The sequence below is a fragment of the Chamaea fasciata genome, unplaced genomic scaffold (genome assembly GCF_029207755.1).
Source record: "Chamaea fasciata isolate MVZ Bird 193981 ecotype frontalis unplaced genomic scaffold, bChaFas1.0.hap1 SCAF_6, whole genome shotgun sequence".
NCBI classification, from domain to species: domain Eukaryota; kingdom Metazoa; phylum Chordata; class Aves; order Passeriformes; family Sylviidae; genus Chamaea; species Chamaea fasciata.
In genome coordinates this window covers 26,486,066-26,509,155 of record NW_027094091.1, presented here as the reverse complement: position 1 = coordinate 26,509,155, position 23,090 = coordinate 26,486,066, and the positions used below count along the sequence as shown (strand labels likewise).

General features: G+C 38.7%; 1 protein-coding gene across 2 annotated transcripts in view; it reads left to right on the top strand.

Annotated features, from left to right (window-relative positions):
* SCFD2 (sec1 family domain containing 2) overlaps nucleotides 1-23,090 on the top strand; it is a 187,764-nt gene that overhangs the window by 8,085 nt on the left and 156,589 nt on the right. For both annotated transcript variants that reach the window (XM_066185739.1, XM_066185738.1), the window contains exon 3: nucleotides 22,536-22,663. In XM_066185739.1, coding sequence (XP_066041836.1) covers nucleotides 22,536-22,663 — 128 coding nt within the window. The remainder of the gene's footprint in view (nucleotides 1-22,535; nucleotides 22,664-23,090) is intronic.

Below are 23,090 nucleotides of genomic sequence, written 5' to 3'. Positions count from 1 at the left end.
TGATCAGACTGTGGCATTTCAGACTCACATATTTAGAATATTTTTTCAATGTTTTCATTATTTTCTTTCAAGTAACATTTGAGCATGTGGTAGTGAGGGGGGAAAGAGAGTCTGGTCTTTGCATACAGCTTGCTATATTTAACTTCTCTTATGGCATGCCACTCCAGCAGAAACATCTGGGCTCAGTTACAGAGTTAGCAAACAGAATTAATGAATAATTTATGGTTGGTGTGGTGAAATAAAGCAGGGTTCTTTTCGCAAATCTAAGGAAATAATGGGCTTCTTTAAAGATTTAGATGAAAATGTAAATGCCATATGCTGCTTGAGTTACTGTACTTTGAAGGTGCTCTCTTTGTGAGGAAGGGAATTTCTTTTAAAAAGACCCCCAAACTATTGTACAGTTCTTGATTTTTTTTTTAGTTGTCTTAGCCTCAAAAATCTCAGAGTAATTCTTTTCCCTACTGTAGTCACTGACATGTTGCTGTTCCAGTGTGGATGATGATAGAGTTATGCTCTTTCAGAATTGTGTCAAAATATTTTATTCATTTTTAAATACAGATGGATGTACATAACAGAATGGAAACAGTTCAAAGGTATCTCGCTAAAGACTTCCACTCTTGATCAGAACTGTTGGTGTCTGATCCAGAAAAGTAGTAGCCACCCTGTCCTTTCAAACAAATGATGCATAATAGATGTGAAATTGTAGTGAAGGCTTAGTGGTAGGGGTGATTTGAAAAAAACTGATGACAGTTCTCTTGCTGGTCTTTGCATTTTGATAACCCATACAGTGTTTTTGGAGGAATTCTTCCAAATTTCAGCTTCTGATTTTAAGCATGCATGTAGTGGCTTGCAGGTGTTGTCTGCTTGGATAAATGTCAAGCTCTGCTTGTTTGTGAGCAATCCATCCTATACCTTTGATAACATTTTGGCCACATTGTTTCTCAGAGCACTCATCTTGTGCTTTTAAGATTTTTTTTTAGCATGTTGAAGCATCTTGCTGTCAGTAATTAGTTTCTTTTGATGGAGGTGTATCTTTTCCACCTCTTGTAAGCTGGGAGCTGAGGTGCATGAAGCCCCCATGGTTCCCTAAAACCCCAAATGAGGGTTCAGATGCCTGAATTCTGGTCACAGGCCTGTGGTATGTGAGAAGTAAAGATTTATATGACACTGTGGGCAACTAAAGGAATATCTATGTTTATTCTTTTTCAATATGCTTTATTATTAGCAAGGAACACTTTTGATATGCTCTCCTATTTTGCTGAATAGACTGAATGCTTATGCACATTTCAAGAACTCACTGAATAGAGGTTTCTGGCCTGTTTTTCCACTCTTGCTTCCTTTCTCCAATGTTTGAAGTTCGCTGGCATCTTAGAATTCAGTATGGTGTTAAAATGTTTTAAAAAGTCCAGATTTTTATTTGAAATATGTATGTATTTAATGCAATCTACAAAGAACCATTGGACTCTTACAACAAGCATTTTCCCATTAAGATGAAATAATGTAATGCAGTTTAATGTAACACAGTTCATGTTTGGGCTGCTGTGCCTAAAGCAATTCAGTCAGCAGTATAGCTGAGCTGTCTTGGCACTTTTGACAGAGCAGGTGGAGCCACTAAATCATCTGTATTTGGATTTGGGGGAGAAATAACAAGTTGAAAATGAAGTGACCATGTTGATGGGTGTGATGCAGAGAAAGCATTTTTATGCAGGTCAGATGTTTGAATCACAGCACCCACAAACATCTTTCTTTAGGTTTTGTATAAGGAGTGGAATGGTTGCTGTCCTGGGGGATTGGTTTAAAAATTAGGACATTCCTGGAGACAGAATGATACAATTTTAATGTGTCGTGTTAGTGGCAGCTGAAAATACATACTTCTCCCAATCATTCTTTGTTCTGAAGTTGTTATTCACCTTTTGGACTGATCAGTACTTTTTAAAAATACTACAATTTGGATGGAGAAGAAAGCCTCTCTCCAGCTGCATCTTTGCATTTGGGTGTGATGTGATGATTCAGTGCTCCTCAGGTAGTGGTGGGACTTGGAAACCCCAAATGTAAAGGAAGGCCATGAGGTGAGAGGTCTAGTATTCCAGTGCTGGTTCTGCTTTCAGCTTGCAGCATGATCTCAGGTCACTTAATTCCCTTCTGCCTCTGTTTCCTCTTGTAGTCCTTGTCCAAGGAACTTGTTTTCTAAACCAGTAAAACAGGGAGTTTCTTAGGATACAAGTTTGCATACTGAAGGCAGAAAAATCCTAGGGGTTCTAGTCTCTGAGGGTGCAAATAACGGCACAGGTGAGTACCAGGGGAGTTAAGGTGTCAGGACTATTGAACACAGGATCTCCATTTGTGCTTGCTTTGGTACTGTGTCCTTCCCACTCCTACTCATAGTGCTTTGTTGCCCTGGGGAGGGGAGACAGTTTTGAGTTGTTTTCACCTGGCTCCCTTTCCTGAGAACTGATGGAACAGCAGTTCCAATGATCTCTGTATAACGCACACTGCAGTATTCTTTGAACAATCGTATGTATGATGTCAATTTCAAATGGAAGATTTTTTGTGTGTGTATGGCAGAGAAAAGGGCAACAAGAATTAAAACTGATGAGGAGATTAAAATCTCCCTTTAATCGGGGAAATAGACTTTTTTCGAATAGTTGTTTTTATTCTTTTGGAGTTTTTTTGTTTGATTTTTTTTAAATTTTTTTTTAACATCTGAAGGATATTGGTGTTTTCGGTTTTTTTTTTAAACAGTATGGTTCTTGGATCTTTTTTGGTATTTTCAGTCTTTTTAAAAATATTTCCTTTACGTCAGCTGTCGGTATTAGTTAGGAAAAAAACCCTAACTTCTTTTTGCATGCGTACGTTTTTAGAAGCTTATAATGGGAAGGTACTTTGGGACAGTGTTATTCTTGAATGAGCTGGAAATTTATGGCATAAATGAGAGTAATTTTCCTTTCTGGAGTGTTCATATTAAAGAGGAAACATTACTATTGCAGTAAGAAAATCCAGATGTCATGACTGTATTACTTCATATCCACTGCGAGTCTTGCAGAGGAGGAAGGGTAACCCGAAACAAAGGATGGCAAGGCTCTTTTAGATGGGAAGAGAGACAGCTTCGTGCTAAAAATTGCTTTTGGATCTGTCCCGGTATGTCGGTGGTGGCTCAGCAGCAGCGGGGGTGCTCCCTGCCCGTCCCTGCTGCTGGGGTGTTCCTCCAGCTTTTCTGCTGCTCGACACTGCCCCCTGGTGGAAGCTGCTCGCTCCTGCTCTGCCGGGGCCCGGCCTGTCTGCTGCGGTGCTCTGCTGAACCCTGCTCCTAAAGATTGTTTGAAACCTAAACTCAGCACCCCCAACACACAAAAAAACCCCCCAAAAAACCCCAAACAAACAAACAAACCAAAAAAACCCAAAAAAACACCAACCCACAAAAAACCCCACCAAAACAACAACACCGAATCAACCCAAAAGAAGCCACCACCCATGGTACAGCTGTTTCTTATCTGCCTTTCTGAACTTTGGGGAGAGAAGGAAATTTTAACTGCAGAATTTATGTAAAGCAGCCATCCCATTGCATTAAATAAAATTCTGAAAGTTTCTTTCACCAATGACAGGTGAAATTACAGCATGGCCCTGTGCTTCCCGGACTCCTGTTGTGCCAGTAAGATCAGTTTTCAGGGAGATGAATTGTGCTTTTAGAGGGTTTTTATGTTGGTACCTTTTGCCTTTTCAGCAGTCCAGCCAGGAGATGCTTCACAGAGTGGTGGATTGGGCAGTAGGAATGCCCCAAACACAGCATTCCCATGCTCCTGGACTGGCAGCCTTCCTCATCACCACTTTATTGTACTCATACAGGCTTAGAGCACAGTCCTGAACTGAGACCTATTTAGAGTTTCCCTCATTGTTTGAAATTTCTCAGGGCATCTTCTTGTTGGAAATAAGAGCCCTGCTGGATCAGCTTCTGGGGTTTGTCAGTCAAGACAAGCTTTCCAGGAGATGCTTTCTGCTCAGTTTCAAACCAGCCTGAATCAAATGGACATAATTGACTGTTGTCACAGGATGAGATGAACAAGCTGATAAGATTTATTATATTTTACAATAAATGTGTATATTTGCCCGGATCCTTTCAACATGGAACCTCCTTGAAATGGAAAAAATGAAGGGGTGAGAGGGCTGTGCTGAGAGTGGAAAATTCTGGAAAGAGGTCAAGACCTCCAGCTTGCCTGTGCTATGTAATATCCAGCATTGCTAGAAGACCTTGCTGCCTCTCTGCAAAACCCCCGTTTGCTGCAGTAGTGAGTCTGTTGAGGTAAGCAGCAGAGGAATTTCAGGAGAGTTCTTTGTCTGACTATCCTCCTGCCTAATAGGTGCCACATTTTTGTCAATTGTCTGTTGTGACAGGGCTCAAAAACCTTAGAAGTTGTCTTTTAGATAAGAGGAAGTTTGAAGCTTATTTTCCTTGAGATAAAGAATGAATTGGGCTGACAGGCTCTTGGCATCAGCTGGGTGACTCTTCCTTATCTATGCCTCTAGCCCACAAAAAGGACTTCTGGGGGTTGTGGGAAGCTAGACTGCTCAAGACTTTATTCTTGTACTTTGAGAACCTCTAACTGCCCTCTTTGTCTAGGCTACCCATGCTTAGTAATGAAAGTGTTCAGACAGAATTCAGGCTATTTTTTCTGGGCCCTCTGACACTGTCATAGCAGCCCTCAGAGTACAAGGATCAGGAGGTTTGAGGTGCTCTTGCCTGTAGAATGTTTGGTGATAATGACAAAATCAGACCCCTTCATGTTTAATTTTTTTAAGACATATTTTTTAGTTCTGAAGAAGAAAGACTCCCTGTATTTATATTATTCTCCATATTCTCTAACTCTGTTCGAGCTCTGCCATTACATCCCAAGTTTTTGACTTTACTTTGTCCGTGGAAAGACACCTTTGAATCTTACCCTGAAGTTGTCCAGCCATCAACACATCTGAGTACTTGCATCTTCACCTGGTTATCGGAGCAAGGTAGCTTAATGCCTATGAGGAAATTCAGTGAGTACAACCCCTCAGATATTTTATCTTCTAGCTGTTCCCTTGTTACTTGTTACATTGTGCTCTGTTCTGCAGGCTCATTCCTTGCCAGATATAAAGAAGGACAGATCTCTTTCTGATGACCTGTCAGAAAGAGTAACTATTGTCTGCAGTCAGGACAGAAAGGAAAGATCTTTATGTTGTTTAGAGGCGATGATTTTTTTCTCTCTGTAGCATTTTTTTAAAAACTGACATCACTTTTTTTGTTCCCTTAATGTTTTTGTTTGTGAGTTTCTTTTTTCCCCTGTGTAAGTTTGTGAAGTGCTTTTCTCTTGGTGTGGCCACAGAGCATTTTCCTGCAGATGTATTCAGAGTTTAATAGTAGCAGCACAAAGACTGTGTCTGTTTAAGTAGACTTTATGGTTCTCTAAAGTGAGCTCTGATCTTTCTTGTGTTATAGTACGATCTCCCGGAGACTATTGCTTTGGCTGATGTTGTGATATTTCTAAGACTAACTCTTACTCTGCTTGGCCATCTGCCTTCAAGTTTGCCTCCTGAATGACCTCAACAGCGAGGTTTTAAAATGCACTGATATGCATTGGCCTTATTACATTCTGCGGAATTACTCATTTGCTGTTCAACCATAGTGCCTGAACAGAGAGTGACTGAGTGACTGGAGGGGTGTTTTCATTTATCATTCTTATGCTGTAAAGTAAGCCTGCTCTGTCTTACAACAGAGAGAAATGTGCTGTAATAGACTGATGAGAAGAACAAATGACAGCTGCTCATTTGGATAAAGAAGTAATGTTTGGGAAGAAAACATTATTATCTGTTGGCAACAGGTCTGATTGCAAGTTTTGACTATATGATTTGGGTTATTTCATGATTCCAGACTTAATATGAACCAGGAATCAAAGTTTACACAGGCTTAAATTTATGTGAAGTGACCTATTTACCTGTCAGAACTTGAAGATGCCTTTACTTTGAAAAGTAGATGGAATCTTGCACAGAGAAATACTTTTGTTCTTATACAGATAAATACATGCACAACTATTGATTTTAACTTAATTGAGCCAAAACCCCAACATTCTTTTCTTCTATTTAGCATGGCTAAATAATATTTAGCATGTCTTCTGTTATTTAGATGGCAGATCTTTGGAATCCAATTCATGATGCCTAGGTCTAGTGTTTACTTCTCTGTGTGTGTATGTGTGTGTATTTTTTCCTGAGGTGTAGTTAGGGGACGTTGAAATGGGTATTGCTACTTTATAACTGTTCACAATTTCAAAAGAAGTTGTGAATATTGACCAAGCCAAGCCAGTTCTTACGCCCTTATGAACTGCAACCCCCAAGCCATCCTTCGGGTTCTGGATGACTGTGCTCTTAGTTTCCAAAGGTTGTGAGTGTATTTTTTAAAATGATCTTCGACTGGAAAAGATTTCCAGCCTCTGTGGGAGAGAAAAAGTTTTATGACCTTGCCTTATTCTCCGCACAACTCTACTACTTATTTAAATAAGTAACAAGAAAAGTCCATATCAGGTCATTTTCACTAACTGGAAACAGCCACAGAACACACGCTGAATGTGTACGCTGCATGTGGCTGCTTAAGCTCCAGTTACCCCTTAAGAAAGGGGACATTAACCTCAACAGAAAAAGCTGCAGTTCTTACTGATGATGGGAATGGGCCATGGCTTCAGACTTTCTTTGACAGGTCAGAAAATGCCATCAATGGGACACTTGGTTTGGTGGTAAGGAGGGTATGTGGAGGAGGGAAGGAGATGACTCCAAACGCATTGATTATAGAAGCCCGTTTTAGGAAGAGGATGCAGGGTTAATATTGAATGACTACAAAAAGCAACCAAAAATCCAGAGATTTTGGATTAGGACAAAATTCTGCTCCCCATACTCATTCTGTGGCAGGCAGAAGTATATCAGGAAGGGGTCGTGAGAAGATACCCAGAACACAGGGTAAAGAGATGTAATGTGGACAGAAGTCCTTATCTGTTTCTCATGATAGATCAACCAGATTATGGAAATGGTTATAAAAATGAAAGCCTGAGGCTGGAGCTTTATTCTTTCTGAGTAGCTGTCAGTTTGGTTTTGAAGGCTAGAATTCTCCATATTAGGTTTGCATGAGATCTGAGGAAGCTAGGGCTCTAGGTTTGCATTGAAACTATGACAAATATGCTACTTTGAAGTAAGAGAGGGGAATAATGAAGATCTGCAGGACCCAGCCCTCGATCTGAGTTTCACCAACACACTAGCAAAGAATCTGGCCCTGCATGGTCAGACATCTCATCTTTAAGATGTAAAGACTGCTTCAGATTTTTTTTTTTTTTTTGCAATTTATTTAGGATCTCAAAGTATCTACTTGAATACTTGTTCTCAACTCATAAAAAGAGTATCTTTGACTCTTTTAACTAGTTATACCATGAGTTACTAAGCAGTGATTTTTGTGATAACTAAGTAATTTATACAAAGAGTTGTCTTTCCATCTGTGATGAAGATGTATTTTTGTACATTAAGCCCTCAAAATGGCTTAGTCAAGAGGTTGCATTGATGACTTCAAGCTTTAGGCAAGCAAATGAGGGAGGGAGGTCAAAGGAGACTACCAAAAATTGGCCTTGTAAATCAAAAACATTGAGGAGAAGGAATTCCTGGCATTCCGTGGTATCTTGGTTTATTTTCTTACATTTTTCTAATAAGAAAAACACACGTCAGATGCGTTCGTGGTACATGTTTTCATTTGTCTCATCTATCTCTGCTGCCAAACGTGACCCAAAACGCATTGGTCTTACATGCCCTGAGGACATCTACTGGATAGCTAAGCAGCGCATCTGTAAAAGTGGACTTGGCACTCCAATGCAATCCCTAAATGTAGATTCAATTGTCAGCACCTCATTACTAACTGCTCTTTCCCTGGAATCACTTTTATTAAATAACCTCATGCAATAGCTTTAAAATGCAGAGCAGAATGCTCTAAAGTAACCTATTGTGTTACATGTAATATTCTCAAGCAATATGTTTGTTGTAAGGATCAGACTTCACATTTAGTATAATTCATTGCTGTGTCCAAAACTGAAATTAAAATCTCTAGACAAGTAACTCTTTAATATACACTTTCTAAAGAGATGCTTGCCAAGAATTTTGCTGTACCTTGTAGTGCACAAAATCCTACTCAGAAGCTTTCAATTAACTTGATTCCTGCAGTAACTCAGTCTGGCATTCTGCATAAGCTGTCCTGCAGCTTGTAGGAATGAAACATTTTGCTGAAATATTTTGTTGGACTAAAAAGCAGCCAGTTGAAACTCAGACGGGGTTAAATGATTATGAATGGGTTACGAGTAGAAAGTTTTAAGAAAATATTTGTATGCACTTTTTTTTCTTTCACCCCTGCAGAGTTTGGCCGCTGTTAGAGGGGCAAGAGTGAATTTTGGGGTAATGCTGGAATGATGGCCTGTTTTATTACAGTGGACAAGAGGGCTAAGAGGCCTGTGATATATCTGGGAAGCCTTTCAGCATCAGTCCTTCCCGTTACCTTCTGAAGTAGTATATATCAGGATCTGCTAATTGCAAAATAGGGTGGATCAGGTCACAGTAAGCAATTCTGCTTCTGACAGAAAGAATTTCACTTTTCAGTGATTTTTTTCATTTGTTTGTCTTGAAGGAAGCAAACTGGCCTCAGTGTTCATCTGGATGTCAGTTGTTTTGTTTCTGGCAGTCCTCCAATTGCTGTGGTGTGCTTGGTTGTTTATTTGGACCAGTCTGCATTTAATTGTTGCTCTGGGGTCTAAAGATCAGGTGTCACTTCTGCTCTTGGATGGTGATGGACAGCTGGAATAACCTTTTTTGTTTAGTTTTTCTGTTGGGTTTTTGTTTGTTTGGCTTTTAACTCTACTTGACAATGGATCCACATGCTATTCCAGGCTACACATCTTACCTTTCTATTCTTTCTACAGGAGACTCTTTTGAGAAATCTCTGAAGACTTCCAAGTAATGTATTATGACTGTAGGGGTGGGGGTGCAAGAGAAGAATAGGAAGGAGCACTCCTAGACCTGGTCCCATGCTGAGTCAATACAGGGAAGCTTAGTCCTGAATACCTGTCAAGAAGTGACAACACTACCATATATTTGGTTGGAAGTGAAACTTGTTTTTCCAAGTTCAAGTATGATGCATCGTTATTCAGAGTTCCTCAGTTTCACCATTATTGTTTAAGATCCCCTTTAGTACTATTTAATAATGGAAAAGTTTTAGAGTAGCTAAATGTTGTGTTGCCTGTAATAAAGGCTCTTCTGCAGAGATGAGTGCTGTGAAGCTGTTACAGAAGGAAGGGAACCTTACCAGCTGATTAGTAGATAATCATTCTAACAGTATGTATTACATATTTTTAAATAAAATAATTTTTAAAAGGAATTGCCAGGGATTGGAAGAAGGATAGAGTTAAACTGTTTTGAGGTGTCCTGATCACATTTAGAGCTAGGACACTTTGCCCAGTGGATAGTTAATCTGCTTTTTTCATTGCACAGAACATGTTCAAAATCATGTCTGTATACAAGATGGAGCTTAGTGGGATTTAATACTTCAAGGATTACTAAGACCTAAAGGTCAGTTGGCATCTGTCAAAACCAGCCCTACTTTCCTGAGATGTGTCTTGTTTGTTCTCCATTACCCTCAAAATAAACTGCTAGCTCCTTCTGCTTCGGCTGTCAGCAAATAGGGTTAAAATGATCCAACCTTGTGTTTGTTAAGTACACTTGCTGTAGATCAAAAAGAATAAGCCTTAAAAAAAGATTAATAAAATCCCTCTTTTCTTGATATACTTTTAGGAAAGTTTTTGAGGTAATCCAACTTTTGAAAGGGACACACTGAAATTCATATATTTTAAGACATTCAAAGGCATTTGGTTGCAGGGTAATAATCATGCAAGATTATAAGACTTCAGAGGTTCTGAAGTCGATAAGTAACTGTCATAAATGGACTTCAGGCGAGGATGATGATCTGTTTTTTGTTGATACAATTGCCAGGCATGGCTTCTGTTTCAGGCTGTTGGCGTGACTAATGCTTCCCTTCCCCTCGTGCTTCAGCCTGGCAAGCAGCAACAGCTTTGCATGGGTTCTTTTTCCTGCACTCCTTACCTTCTCAAACATGCCTTTGTTTCCTCAAGACTTCTTTTAGGGTAACATCTTCAGAATAAGCATGATGACAAAAAACATTGCAATTTGCACAGTAGTCATGTAACGGTGTGAAACATCAGTGACAGTTGGTTTTGTAGAACATGAGTAGAGCTGATTTCAGAAATTCATTTAGATTGAACCTGCTCCTTCACCAGCCATTTCCTGCTGGTGCCATTACTTCTTCCAGTAATTCGCTGGAGCAGCCTGACTTGTTAAGAGGAATTTTCTTTTTATGAAAACATTTGATAGCTGATGCAGAAATTATCTTGTAGCGGTATCAGCTGCCATGTGAAGTTGGAAAGCTAAGTCAGCTTGCTTACGTGACTTCCAGTGTGTGTGTGGGACAGTGTTATATTTAAATCAGAATTTTCCAAAGGGAACTTTGGTGTACCGGTCAGTGACCTAAATCCAGCAATTTTGTAATTTGCAGGTAACAGGGCTTTATGGAATTAAGCACTAGTTCTCCTTCTCCCAAGGTAGTTTGGGAAGATGAAGAGTCCTGATCCAAGCAGTTTTTCCCTGCAGTATCAGCCTCTTCTGTTTAGTCAGTTTATTTTACAGATTTGATGTACTGCATTTGGATGCCACAGCACATGTAGGGCATGGTGTTTTATGCCTGTATTTTCTTCTGATGTCACAAATAGAGATGATCTGGTTTATCTGCATTCATAGCTTTGTTAGTGTTGGCATGTGTCATTTCCAGAAGGATAGCTTTGAGAGGAAAGGTAGTCCAGGAATTGCAGAGATTTTCCTTGATGTTTAGTCCACAAACAGATCCCTCTTGATCTTGAGAGGTGTTGTATTTATAAGACTTTTGTGTGTTCTCAGTGCTGCTGGTCACAAGCTTATACATGTAACATAACAGGTTCCTGCTGTAGCTTGACAACAACAATCAATGTAGACTTACGTTAGTTAGAGGGTTCCTTTTGCTTGTGACCATGGTAGGATATTTATACAATATTACAATTTTGGGCATTTATTTTTATTCCATCTCTGGACTGTTTGATAACTATTTTTCTACTCATTTCTGATTGCATAGCATTTTCTAGAAAGGCTGAGTTAGTTGTTTTTAAAATTACTAACTAAAAGAAATTGCTAGTCATTCTGTAAATCCTTCAAATTAAACTCTGGTTTAATAGAGTTTATCTCCCTATCTTTTCTACTACTAAGGAAAAAGAATTTAAGAAGTGTAGTTTACGGAAACGGCCTTAATGTTTCACAGTATACAATCTGGTTGAATATTCCATATTATATTGCTTCCTTATGTTTCACCTTTTGTTGACCTTCAAGTTTACAGGTTCAAGTGGATATTAATGATCTTGGGAATAGCTAGAATAAACAGCACTCAAAAGGGACAAGAACTCATAGCTCCCCAAGCTGTTTGTTGGACTATGTAGTTTTGTTTCTTAACAGGAAAGGGCTGTATTGGCCATCTGTAATCAGCTGAAACCTTATAGAAATGCTGTCTGGCTAGAGGATTATTGTGACCAGATCATTTGACAAATATATGTATATAAAAAGAATTTTGTATATAATAAGAATAAGATTTTTTTCACTAACTGCTCTAATATTAAGCTGAAACAGAAATTCTGTATTACTAGTCTATATAAATTGAATAGAATAAGAAGATTTCACAATGAATTTTCAGGTACTCTGTGTGTACCTGTTCATACATGCATTTGTGCTGACTTGTATTATAGGAAAATACAGTGCAGGGATTATTTTTCTGCTGTCTTGGTTTAATGCACACTGGTGTCATTGGTTTACACTGTAATTCTTTGATATTGGAAGCAGCAATGAGTGGAGTTGCATTGCTTTTTACTAATATCATTTGTGCGCAGCTGCATTGTCTCATGTCTGTGGTTATTAGCAAGTAAAGTTGTTTTGTGTCATAGGTGCTTAAATGTGTATGTTAGACATTTTGGCTTTCTGAAGCCAAAATACTTATTGTATGTATATCACAGCAATTATATATATATATATATATACAAATATGTCTATATTTAGGTCCACATGAAACAAGACTGTGATTAAAATGCTTGTCATTACAAGTTTACATGATGCTTGGATTGAGGAAATGTTTGATAAAGCTGAAGATGGTGGGTTTGGCAAGAGACAAACATGCTTCAGATGGTGGTTCCCCACACTCATCAGACTTGTGTACATATTTTAATTTATAAGTGTGGCCATCTGTAAAGTAGATACATGAATGAGCCAAATAGAGTTAAGTTTCTCTTTCATTTTTTTATTTTAAGAAAAAAAAAAGGAAAATGTAGAAGGCTGTGTTATCATTTACTTTTGTTGGGAGGTTTTGTTTCCCTTCTTTTTAATTAATTCATGATGTGAACGGAATCCTTGCCAACCTTTTAATAATTATTTATTAAATTTTATTGTAATTCAGTTCACCTGTGGGACCAAAAATATGTCAAATGTTAAGAATCTGATTTACTTTCCATTATCTATAAAGGAAGGAAAAGAAATTCATCCCGACTCAAAGGGCTGTAGGTAAACAGAGAAGTTTTGTGACATTCAGGGGTTGCTGTGTTGGCTGTGTTTATAAGTACCTCCTGAAATGTTTATTTTTAAGTTCTCCCATGCTCTGCTGATAACAGGGAGCATATTTCTTTGTGGTTTGGAGTATAGTGGTCATGGTTTCCTTGGAACATAGTAGTTAATAGTTTTTACAAAACAGCAGTTTTGCAACCTAAAATTGTAATGATTTTGTGATTTAAAAACTGGTTTGATGTCACAATTTCAACGGTTTTGTCTGTCTGAAATAAACTTGATTTTTTGTGTCCTCAAGATATTTTAGACCTTGCTACTATGTTTGTTAAAATCCTGTCCCATGCTTCCATATGTTTCTTTGTAAGATAAACAGAAACTTATTCTCTCATTATGTTCAATAACAAATTCAAAGAACGCTTTCCTGTTACTGTTGGTGTTAGTCACTGGTGGTGTCTTATTTTTTCTTCTCCTAATGGTAAGCAATAATCTGTTTTATCATCCTGTGTCTGAAAATGATTGCAAAATTCAAGTTTACTCGACTGTCATTGCCCTGAAGTGTCAGTATCTTTAGGTATGCCATAATGAAGCTAAATATCATGGCTTCAATATGATAACTTGTGTACAGTAACTGTTCCTTGTCCTGGTGTGTTTTAACCAACTTTCTCCTCGTGCACTCCACAATGTACCCTTCTTTTGTGAGCCACAGCTTTCAAAGAGTAACCCTTGTGCTCTGCCTGTTGGGTTTTTTTATGGCCATGTTGAGTCAGCTGTAGACAAAACCAGTAATGAAGGAAAACGTGGGCTGTATCCTGTGGGACTGGCTGGCAGCACCTCCCAGCTGTCAAGGAGTAGGCAAAGGAAGTTCTTTGCTCCTAGTTTGGTTTGCAAAGTGTTTCTGTGTGCTGGGTCAGTATTACTGCCACAAGGAGAGACCTATGCCAAAGTAAAAACAGGGGAGGAGGCAAAATATTAAGAAATTTTTGACTTCCAGTGGTAAATCTTGCCTTTTAATGGATGAATTTACTGTATTAGTCCAGTGAATACTGTACTTCCTTGGTATGGATACCTGGATACTGAAAAACGTACAGTGAACTGACAAACTCCTGTCACTTCTCACCTTTTTTATTACCACAGATATTTCAGGTAGTCTAGAGGAGAGTCCATTGTGAAACTGGTGGCTGATAAGCAGCTCCCAGTTTTGCTCAAAGTTGCAAGCTGATTTGCAGCTCTTTAAATATTATTTTAGAACTGCTTTTAAAATGCCTGGCAATTTCTTTTTTTGTATGTCTGTTGTTTAAAATAAGTGGTTTAAAATAAATTGGTGACAAAAGGCTCTTAAACATTTTGTCTTATTGTAATGATTTTTGTCTGTATTTTTAAAATCAGATTATATTTTTTAATTAAAAATTTATGGTGATTGTGTCTTGCAGAAAAGTAGTTACTGTATAATATGATAATGAAGTTCCCTAACATCTAATAAGTCATAACTTGGTCATACAGGACTATATTCTGGAGTATTTTAACAGTATAGAAATTTATATACTAGGAAATACTCTTAGTTTGGATATAGTAAATAGCAAAGTATATCACATAGGCAAGGCCTCTAGTTTTCTTTTGGGGGAAGCTTAATGGTTTGCAGAACTAACAATAATGAAAATTCATTTATGTGACCCTTTCTGTTGTAGGACTTGATTTATTTTTTTGCTTAAATATCTCACAAAGCACTGATTATTTTCTGAACTTTGCAGTGCACTTTAATTGACAGATTAATTTCTCATAGCTTCTTTCATCTGTTTTTCTAGTGAGATTATTTCTTTTAAGTTCCTTTTTCCAGCGTGGAGAAATGCAAATCTCAAAACCTTGTGTTGTTGAGGCAGAAAAGTTGGTGTTTTAACAGCACTCTCTGTGACCTTTAGTGAATCAATTGTTTTATCAATCAAATTATGCTAGTATGAGTTAATTAATTAACTTGATCTTGATGTGACATAGCCTTCCTGGAGTATACACAGAAAGGAGGGAGGGGAAAGAAGGGTCTGTGTAAACACCATATGCAAAGGCTGAAGCTATCAGCCTGCCATTAGCCCTTTATCTAAGAGGCCCTTGGCATATAAATCAAACAATAACCTCTCTGTTTTGACTCAATGCCAAAGTATACAGCCACAGTTGAGTCTAGGACAGATTACACCCACTGAGTGGCTTGAGGGCTTGGAGTGAAACTGGGAAATAACCATTAAATTATTCGGGGACATATTTATGGTTTGGTTGTTTGTTTTTTTAATATTGGCCGTTGGACACTTTTTTTGTACTATTTGCTTCATGTTCTAATCATAAAAACCAATACATGGAAGCATTTTAACCTACATCTAAGTGAGGATGTGAGAATAATGTTCTAATTTGAAGGGCTGCAAAGAACTTGTTTTTTAAAAGGTTTTGTGTGTTATGCCATGTTGCAAATTTTTTGCTAATCTGTGGCAGAAGTGGTAACTTTCATGCCTGCAGTTTTTGCAAGCACAATACCAAAATGACATTGGCTTTTTGTATGGTTTTTCCTAATGTTAGGATGGATTGGAAAATAGTTCCAGTTTCTACTGTCTGAAGTGCATTTAATTAGGCTGAGCAGATCTGCCAACTGTACAAAATGTTCAACAGCACAATGACAGCCCACTGCTAGGAATCCCTTTAAAACTTACCGTTATTTTGCTTTCTTAGAAATAATGCTAGTCCCTCCTGGGCATGTGCATTTATTTGAAAACAAAAATTTTGTGAATTTTGTACTTTTCTCTGAGTAAAGTATTGCTGTATCTTTAGTTGAACACACATTGGCTTAGCCCATCAAGGGCACATGCTTGGGATGTGCTCAAATTGCAGCCATGCTCAAGACTGAGCTCCCAGAAACACTGATAGCTGTTTCTATATGGAAAATTTTAGATAAATTATGTTGAAGCTGTTTGGTCACTTTCAGAAAGGTGGCATGAAGAGCAGCTTCATTCTCTGAGCCCAGCTGTGTTCTGGGAACATGGCAGTGTGGAGCTCTTCTTGTCCACCTGGCATTCCCCACAGCATGTCCACACAATCCCTGTGGCATGGAGGAGCTGCTGTTTTGGGCAGGCTATTCCAGATGTTGACGGTTGTTTCCAGTGGGCGGCTGCTGTATGTATGGTGGGGTGCAGTCAGGGACTTGGCTGTCACCCCCACAGTTGTCAGGCTGGCGCTTGTCCCCAGGAATCCGGAATCCATCCGGTGTAGCCTTGGCGCAGCCTCCGCAGTCTCCGAAGCAGCAGGGCAATTGGAGGTGGGAGGATGTCTCTTGATACGTGGCCCTTTGCTCCAGGCTCAAAGCCAATTCGTTGCATCTTATCTCAGGCTTGTGCTTCTCTTTGGTTTATCCGTATTCAAATGACATATTGCAGTGATGGATTTGTCCTTCATGGTAATGGTCTTCTGACCACCTGGTGTTGTTCTTTGAAGTGCTGTGCACTTGGTGTGGGTGTTGGGTTGTCTTTAAAGAGATGTGTTGTTGCAAAGGCAATACTTGGCAGCACACTCTTTTTTTAGCAGACACTCAGTTTTGGGCAGCTTTGTGGTATTAATGACCCTCTAATTTAATCTTGACTGAATTTTTCTCTTCTCCCTTCCTCTTGTGAAAATATACAGGCAGAGCTGAGTTGTAAAGCTGTATAGGCAAAAGGTGAAACTTTTGCTGATACAATAACCACAAAATCTGGCACATGTTGAGATGACCACAATTTTCCTTCTGATTTTTTTTTATCTGTGAAAGTATAAACACGACTACTTTGTTATGCTGAAATTCTGTCATTTCAGTTGATTAATTTTTGAAGCCCACTCACAGTTATTTTCTGTCTCCTATTCAGAGCCTGTGTCAGCAAATTGCTGTTTGAAATCCCTTGTCCTTTGCCAGGTGTATAAATAAGAACATTTGCTTATTCTTTCTTCCTTATTAATATCTTAAGATGTTCTCCACCTGGTTATTTGCTGTTTATGATGTTATGATATAGGCTGTGCTTTCACCTGTTGCCAAGAGGTTTAAAACCAAACTAAAACTACACAAAGTCATCTTTTTCTTCCTTCATTTAAGCTACAGGAGATCTGTGAAGGAAATGGTATGTAGATACTGGTTTCTCAATTTGGCCTTTGAAAAGGTTATGGAAGAGACTCTTGACCTGTTTTTCAGTAAGCCTGGGGGCACGGCAAGGCCTCCATGTAACTGAAAAAAATGCCAGTGTTTTATAAGGAGAAAACAGGATGACCTGAATTTGTCCTGTTAGGCAAAGAAGTCCAGACAAAAATCCACTAATAGATAACGTACATGTCACTTTTATCTTCCTTGACTGGAAATTAGATCACATCATTATAATTCGCAATAGCTTGCCAGAGAGTACATATGTGGCTGATAATTTTGGTGATTATGGTACGCTGCTTGGACTGGAGTGTTTGATTTGTTTTTATTGGCTAATTACTCATGCTGATTGAAGAAATATATTGCCAAACTAATACTTTAAATGCTAGGAGGGTTAGGAATGGTCTATTCATGCATCTGAAAACATAATGGTAAATGAGGAGCACTTTGTAATTGAATCAATGTATTTTCTGCTCTAGGTTTATTGCTTCCTGATCTTTTGCTCTTGCATTAGAGACCAGAAAGACCGTATTTTAATAATCTGTAAATAATAGACAAGGCCTGAAGCAGTGAGAGAAGTAAATATCTTTCTGTGCTGGTGGTATGAGGCAAGGCGCATGTCATTTCAGCCAAGGGTAAATTGTGGTGGTGTCCCATGGACCCCCTCAGAATAAGTGCCCCCAGATTTCTGTCTTAGCCTCTAGTTTTGCATCTGCTCTGAGAGTTTGCTCTCCATTGACTGGTGCTTGATTTCACCTATTTCCAGACTACTGCCTCCAGCTTGGCAATAGCATGTCCCAGTGCCACCAACTCTCCCCTGTTCTCCCCAGATTTGTTCAAAATGAGTAGCTTTGAGACTAAGCCTACAAATGATCAGGGATAGGGGTACTTTCTGTCAGATAAACTTGGCAGTGTTGTGCTTGCAGGACTGGACCAGACCAGATCAAGAGAGTAAGTTACAATTATTTTAACAGGTACAAGATTAGGCATTTGATAAGCAACCTGTAAATGTCTAGATCAAACAAATTAGTTTAGTTATCAGAACACATTGCTGAAAGGAGTTCCATGGTAATGAGAGCAAGCTTCCCCACAGTGCGTGTTGCTGAAGCTAATGCGCCTTCACCAAAAGACCTGCTTCCCGTACTGTACCCTTATTTCTGCTCAGGGTTTTGGCTTTTTCACCCTGACATCTTGCAGGCTTTTTCAGCCGGCATCTTGCAAACAACAGATTTCATTGTGTGGTTTTTCTTTTGGATATTATAAATTTGAGAAGCCAGCTAGTTAGCCACTTCATGGCTAAATCGTTTTATTATTGATTTTTATTTTTGTTTTTCCATCTCTGCTATCTTTAATTAGAGAAAGTGTGCCTCTGGAGGCTGCAAATTGGAGCTGCTTTGAAGCACCAGCATCAAGCTTTAGTCAGCATGGAACATGCCAGTCTTTCTGGCTGGTTCTCATCAGCACCTTTTTCCTGGCACTACTGCGAGCTGGTGTCTCATTTTAGGATTCATATAGACTGGATCTGATGACTTGGTCCTTTTCCCTTCTGTCTTCATGATTCAGCTTTGAAAACTGGCATGCATATACCAGAAGTACGGAAGCTGCATCTTTTAGTTGTCTAGATTTCTCCCTCTTTCTTTATAATCTTTTCCATTTTTGTTTTCAAGTATAAATTGTATGCAGTCAAACTTTAAGTAGTTTTGGAACAGAGAATGTCTCATTTTAAAAAAATTGTGTACGAGGGGAAAGGAGAAATTTTCAATTATGAGATGTCTGTCAGAGACTGCTTTATGTAAATTGAATGGTATAACGGTGTCCAGTGGGGCTTTTCAAAGACTTATACTTTTTCTCTGAACTTAATGAATGGGATATCTTTGTTTAATAATTTTTCTACCAGGTTGCTGCTACACTTGTTGTTGTTATTAAATTCTGTTTTCTGATATAACAGCTTGATTAGGTCCAATACAATGACTATAGCGATGAAAGAAATGGACAGGGTATAAAATCTGTGAGCAAAACTCTGCCCTTGTTGGTGAAACTCATTTATCAGAGAGGCCCCTGAATTGTAGTGGTCTCTTCTCTTTGTCAGGCTTGCCATGCCCTCCGAAACATTTTGTAATAGAAATGCACAGAAGTGTGTCCTGTAAATTTGCCTTATTTTGTGACATTTATTTTGAAGGGTGTTTTTGAATTCTTGAGCTGTACTGTTGTGTAACTGTAAAGAATTTATTTTTTCTTAAGCAAACCATCATCATTCAGACAATATCTTTTAAAGGTTTTGTAATGCATTGAATATTTAAAAAAAAACCATTAACTGTTTCATTACACAAAACTACTTTTGGAGAGAATAGGTTCACTAGATAACGTGTAAAATCATTACATAGTTTTTGAGAGGTCAAGGAATGCAAGAGGAGAGAGAAATTCGAATTGGGGTGCTGGATTCTGTAGAAATCACTGATTACCAGTGTCACTGGATTGGGGCATTTGCATCGGAGGAACTGCAGATGGGAAAAAGAGGAGGGGAAGGACACCATGACAAGAACTGGAAGGCAGTTGCAGACAAGTGTTTCCCCGAAAGGGTAAGATAAGATAATATATTTTCCAAGTGTTAGGAATCTCTGAAAGGAATATGCTGTGTTAACTTCTCAGATCAGGCAAGAGGCAACACCAGAGCCCTGTCCTGTGTCCTACTGACTCATTCCCAGCAGTCATTCCTGTCTTGTCGCTGATGAAGGTTAAGAGTGGGTGTTTTTCAAAGCAAAAACCTTTCTTGGAAGGGGTAATAGAGGGGGAACAGGAAAAGTGTTAGCAGCAGAAAAAATACAAGTGCTTTTGTGGCTCTTTTCCCCTGTTATATTAAAAAAAAAAAAAAAAAAAAGACTGAGCTGTTTTTAGTGGATTTGACCTAGTCAGTTGACTGTTAGCTATTGATATACATTGACCTCATCCTGCTTATGTATAGTTATATATATAATACCTAAACCTCTAATTATTCTGCAAAGCCGTGGGAAGAAAAATGTCTACAGAAACTCTGGATGACAGAGATGTAGCATACAGGAGTGTGGTTGACTCTCATCTCCTTTAAGGCTGTACCATAGTTGTTTTGCTTTTTCCTGTTCTTGGTGTATTAAAGCAACCCTCAGGGATCTTGCAAACTTTGGTCCTTGTGATTAAAGAAAAACTTACTGTGGTTAAAAAAGGAAGAAAGAATATACAAAGTAAAAAGCAAATCCACACCCCTCCTTTTTTTTTTTTGTTTTCTTAAAGCATTAGTATGACTCGTTAAGTTTTGTTTCTTTGTTTAGTTTAAGGTAAGGGGTCTGTTATTTTGGAGGCGTATTATAGTTTATTAACAAGTAGAAGTACCAGCTGAAACAGGGACTTCTGGTAGTGATGATACAATATAGTTTGATACATGTTGCTTTCGAAGACCTTGCCGTCTAAAGTGACAGGACTGATCCACGTCCACACATGGTGTGGAAAGGGAGAGCAGCAAACAAGGATTATGGAAAAATGTGTAACCATATCACATGCACTCTTTTATTGACTTCTATAGATGCTTTTAGGATGAGCTTTCCACACTTTACTGTTTGCTAAGTATCTTTATGAAGTATAGGAGTGAGAAATATGAGACTACAAAAGCCTCTGCAAAATCTGGTAGGCTTTTATTTTAGCTTCCTTATGTTGCTTGTTTTCCTTTGTTTGAAAGGCTTAGCTCCTGGTATCATGTTTATGTGAGACTCTGTGCTTACATTTATGGTGATGAAGAGAATTGTGAGAATGAGAACAGTTTAAAGATCTTTAACAGAAGTTTGACCTTTTTTTCCTTCCAAATAGGGAAAAAAAGTGTTTTTAAACCTAGCTTCATGCGGTTTCCGGTCCAATTCCTGATGGCCAAAGATTTGGTATTGGAATTGTATGTTCAGGAAGGGATTAGTTATCAGGCGATGCAGTGGCCTTACAAAGTCCACACCTCAGACACAGTTGTGACGGCGAGACGTACCCTGTGAATGTGATGTGAACAGGATCAATACAGTGCATTTACAAGTAATGTTGGGTGGGGAATAGATTGAGTAGATAATCTGTAAATATAGCGTATCTGAGGATCACAGAATCAGAGCTATTAATCTATCTCCAAGATTATCAACCTTTGCCTGAGTACTCCCATGCCCCCTAAACCATATCACAAAGTGCCAGATCTACTAATTTTTGGACACTTCCAGGTGTGGTGACTCCATCACTTCCCTGGGGAGCCTGTCTCGATGCTTGACAACACTTTCCATAAAGAAATTGTTTTACTGTATCGAAGCATCTAGTTGCATTGGAAATCTCTCATTTCCCACACTATTGTATGTTACATATCACTGTCATTTTTCTTGTGAGGAATCTCCTTGGAGCTGCTGCCCGTGAGAAGTCACAGCATCAGTACTCAGATCACACTTGGTGATGGAGTAGAGGGGGCTGCTGCAGGTGGCCCAGCTCCTTTTGGGAGGTGCTGCCTCCTGCCTCTGTGCTTAGGAGGTCAAGTTGCACTGTGTGAAAGAGAAATTGAAAGACTCTGTTAGGTCGTCTGATTTTTTTTCTTCAAATCATTGCAGTAGGGTGAAATTCTCACTTCCTACTCATTGGTAATTTGTTCAGAAGAAGAGTAACTCAACCTTCCTCCCACAGTCCTTCTACCCACTCAGGCTTTGACAGAGGATGTGGGTTGCTTGGATGTCAGAAATGGGGCTTGGTGATCCTTTCACTTGGTTTGGGAGACGGCACAGATTTGCTAAATACAACCCTGCTGTTGCAACAGAGCATAAGAACAGCTGCTCTAGAATGGGTATCAAATGAATTATTATGGATTTCTATTTCCATGAAACAAAGCTTGTTTTGGCATGTTTATAACCATGACATCAAAATATCTTCAGGAGTTAAATGTCTCCTGAGGAAAAAAGAGAGGGAAGCTTTTCCTTTAAAACAAAAACTAAATTAAAAAAAAAAATCAACATAGTTAATCCCAATGTGTGGCTTTAGCCCCAAGCGAGGGATTTTCCTACCTTATCCTCCCCTGCCACTGAGAGAACACTGAATTCATTCACACTAGCAAGAAATGAAGTGTCCTGGAGGAAAGAAGACTGACAGGGAACTGAGTGCAGATGAGCTACACAAATGCCTAATTTAAGTTTAGCAGCAACAACAACAAAAAGGAAATCTGTAATTACAGAAATTATAAGGACAGTTAATTTCTGCTATGAATTATTCATTTCACATATAGAAAATCCATGAGACCCTAAGTGACAGTAGTCCATCAAAGTTATAACAGCCTTCAGCATTGGAAGTACCAGCTTTGGGTTATAAACTTCCCCTTCTCATAGGGAAGTTAGAACCCATCCTTTCCATAGCTTTTTAGTAACTGAAGAAGTTTGGACTGTTTCTGATATTCTCATGGTTGAACAGTAGTGGTTACTTTTAGAATGACATGTTTATTTATTATATATGAATTCTAATGCTTCATAATTGGTAGCAAAAAAAGTCTAGCTTTTCTGTAAAACTAACAACCGTTCTGCTAAGAATAATCAAGCCTTTATATCACTTTATTTTTGCTTATATCCTGCCCACCTGAGAGATTAGTAAGTAGAAGCATTCATCTCAAAATGTAAATGTTGTCTTAAGTTTACTCCATTATTCAAGCAGTGTTTAGTGTAACCGTGTCATTTTCTTACAGTGATCCAGCTGCCAAAGCTCTTTGGGAGTCCTTCATGTACCTCAAACAGAAGGAAGCTGTGATGGAGGCCAGGAGACACCTTGTGGAGGCTGCAAGCAGAGAAAATTTACCTATTAAGATGAGCATGGGTGAGTAATGTAACAGTCTCTCTTACATAGCGATAATGTGAAAGATAATGTCAGCTTCTCTTTTTCCACATAACCTTCTTGGGCAAAACCCACCCATTCTTGGTTCATCCCCTTCCTTGTCAACAGGTTTCAGGTGACCCTTATGGCTACCATAGGATCTTTCTGGTATGTAAGTGAGTGACTTTTTTTTTTTTTTTTAATACAACAACCTTAAAAAGATTGAGAACCATGGAGAAGGATTGGAGTCCTAGAAGGAGGCTTTTGAAGGCATGTAAATGGTTAGCAATGCTACTTGTCTTTATTTTACAGAGAGTGAGAATTTTTTTCTAGAAAAGTTCGCAAGATTTGTGTCCTGAAAGCAGACATTGTAAATAGCAACTGGAAGTTGTGCAGCTCTTACATATGATGACATTATAGAGGTAATATT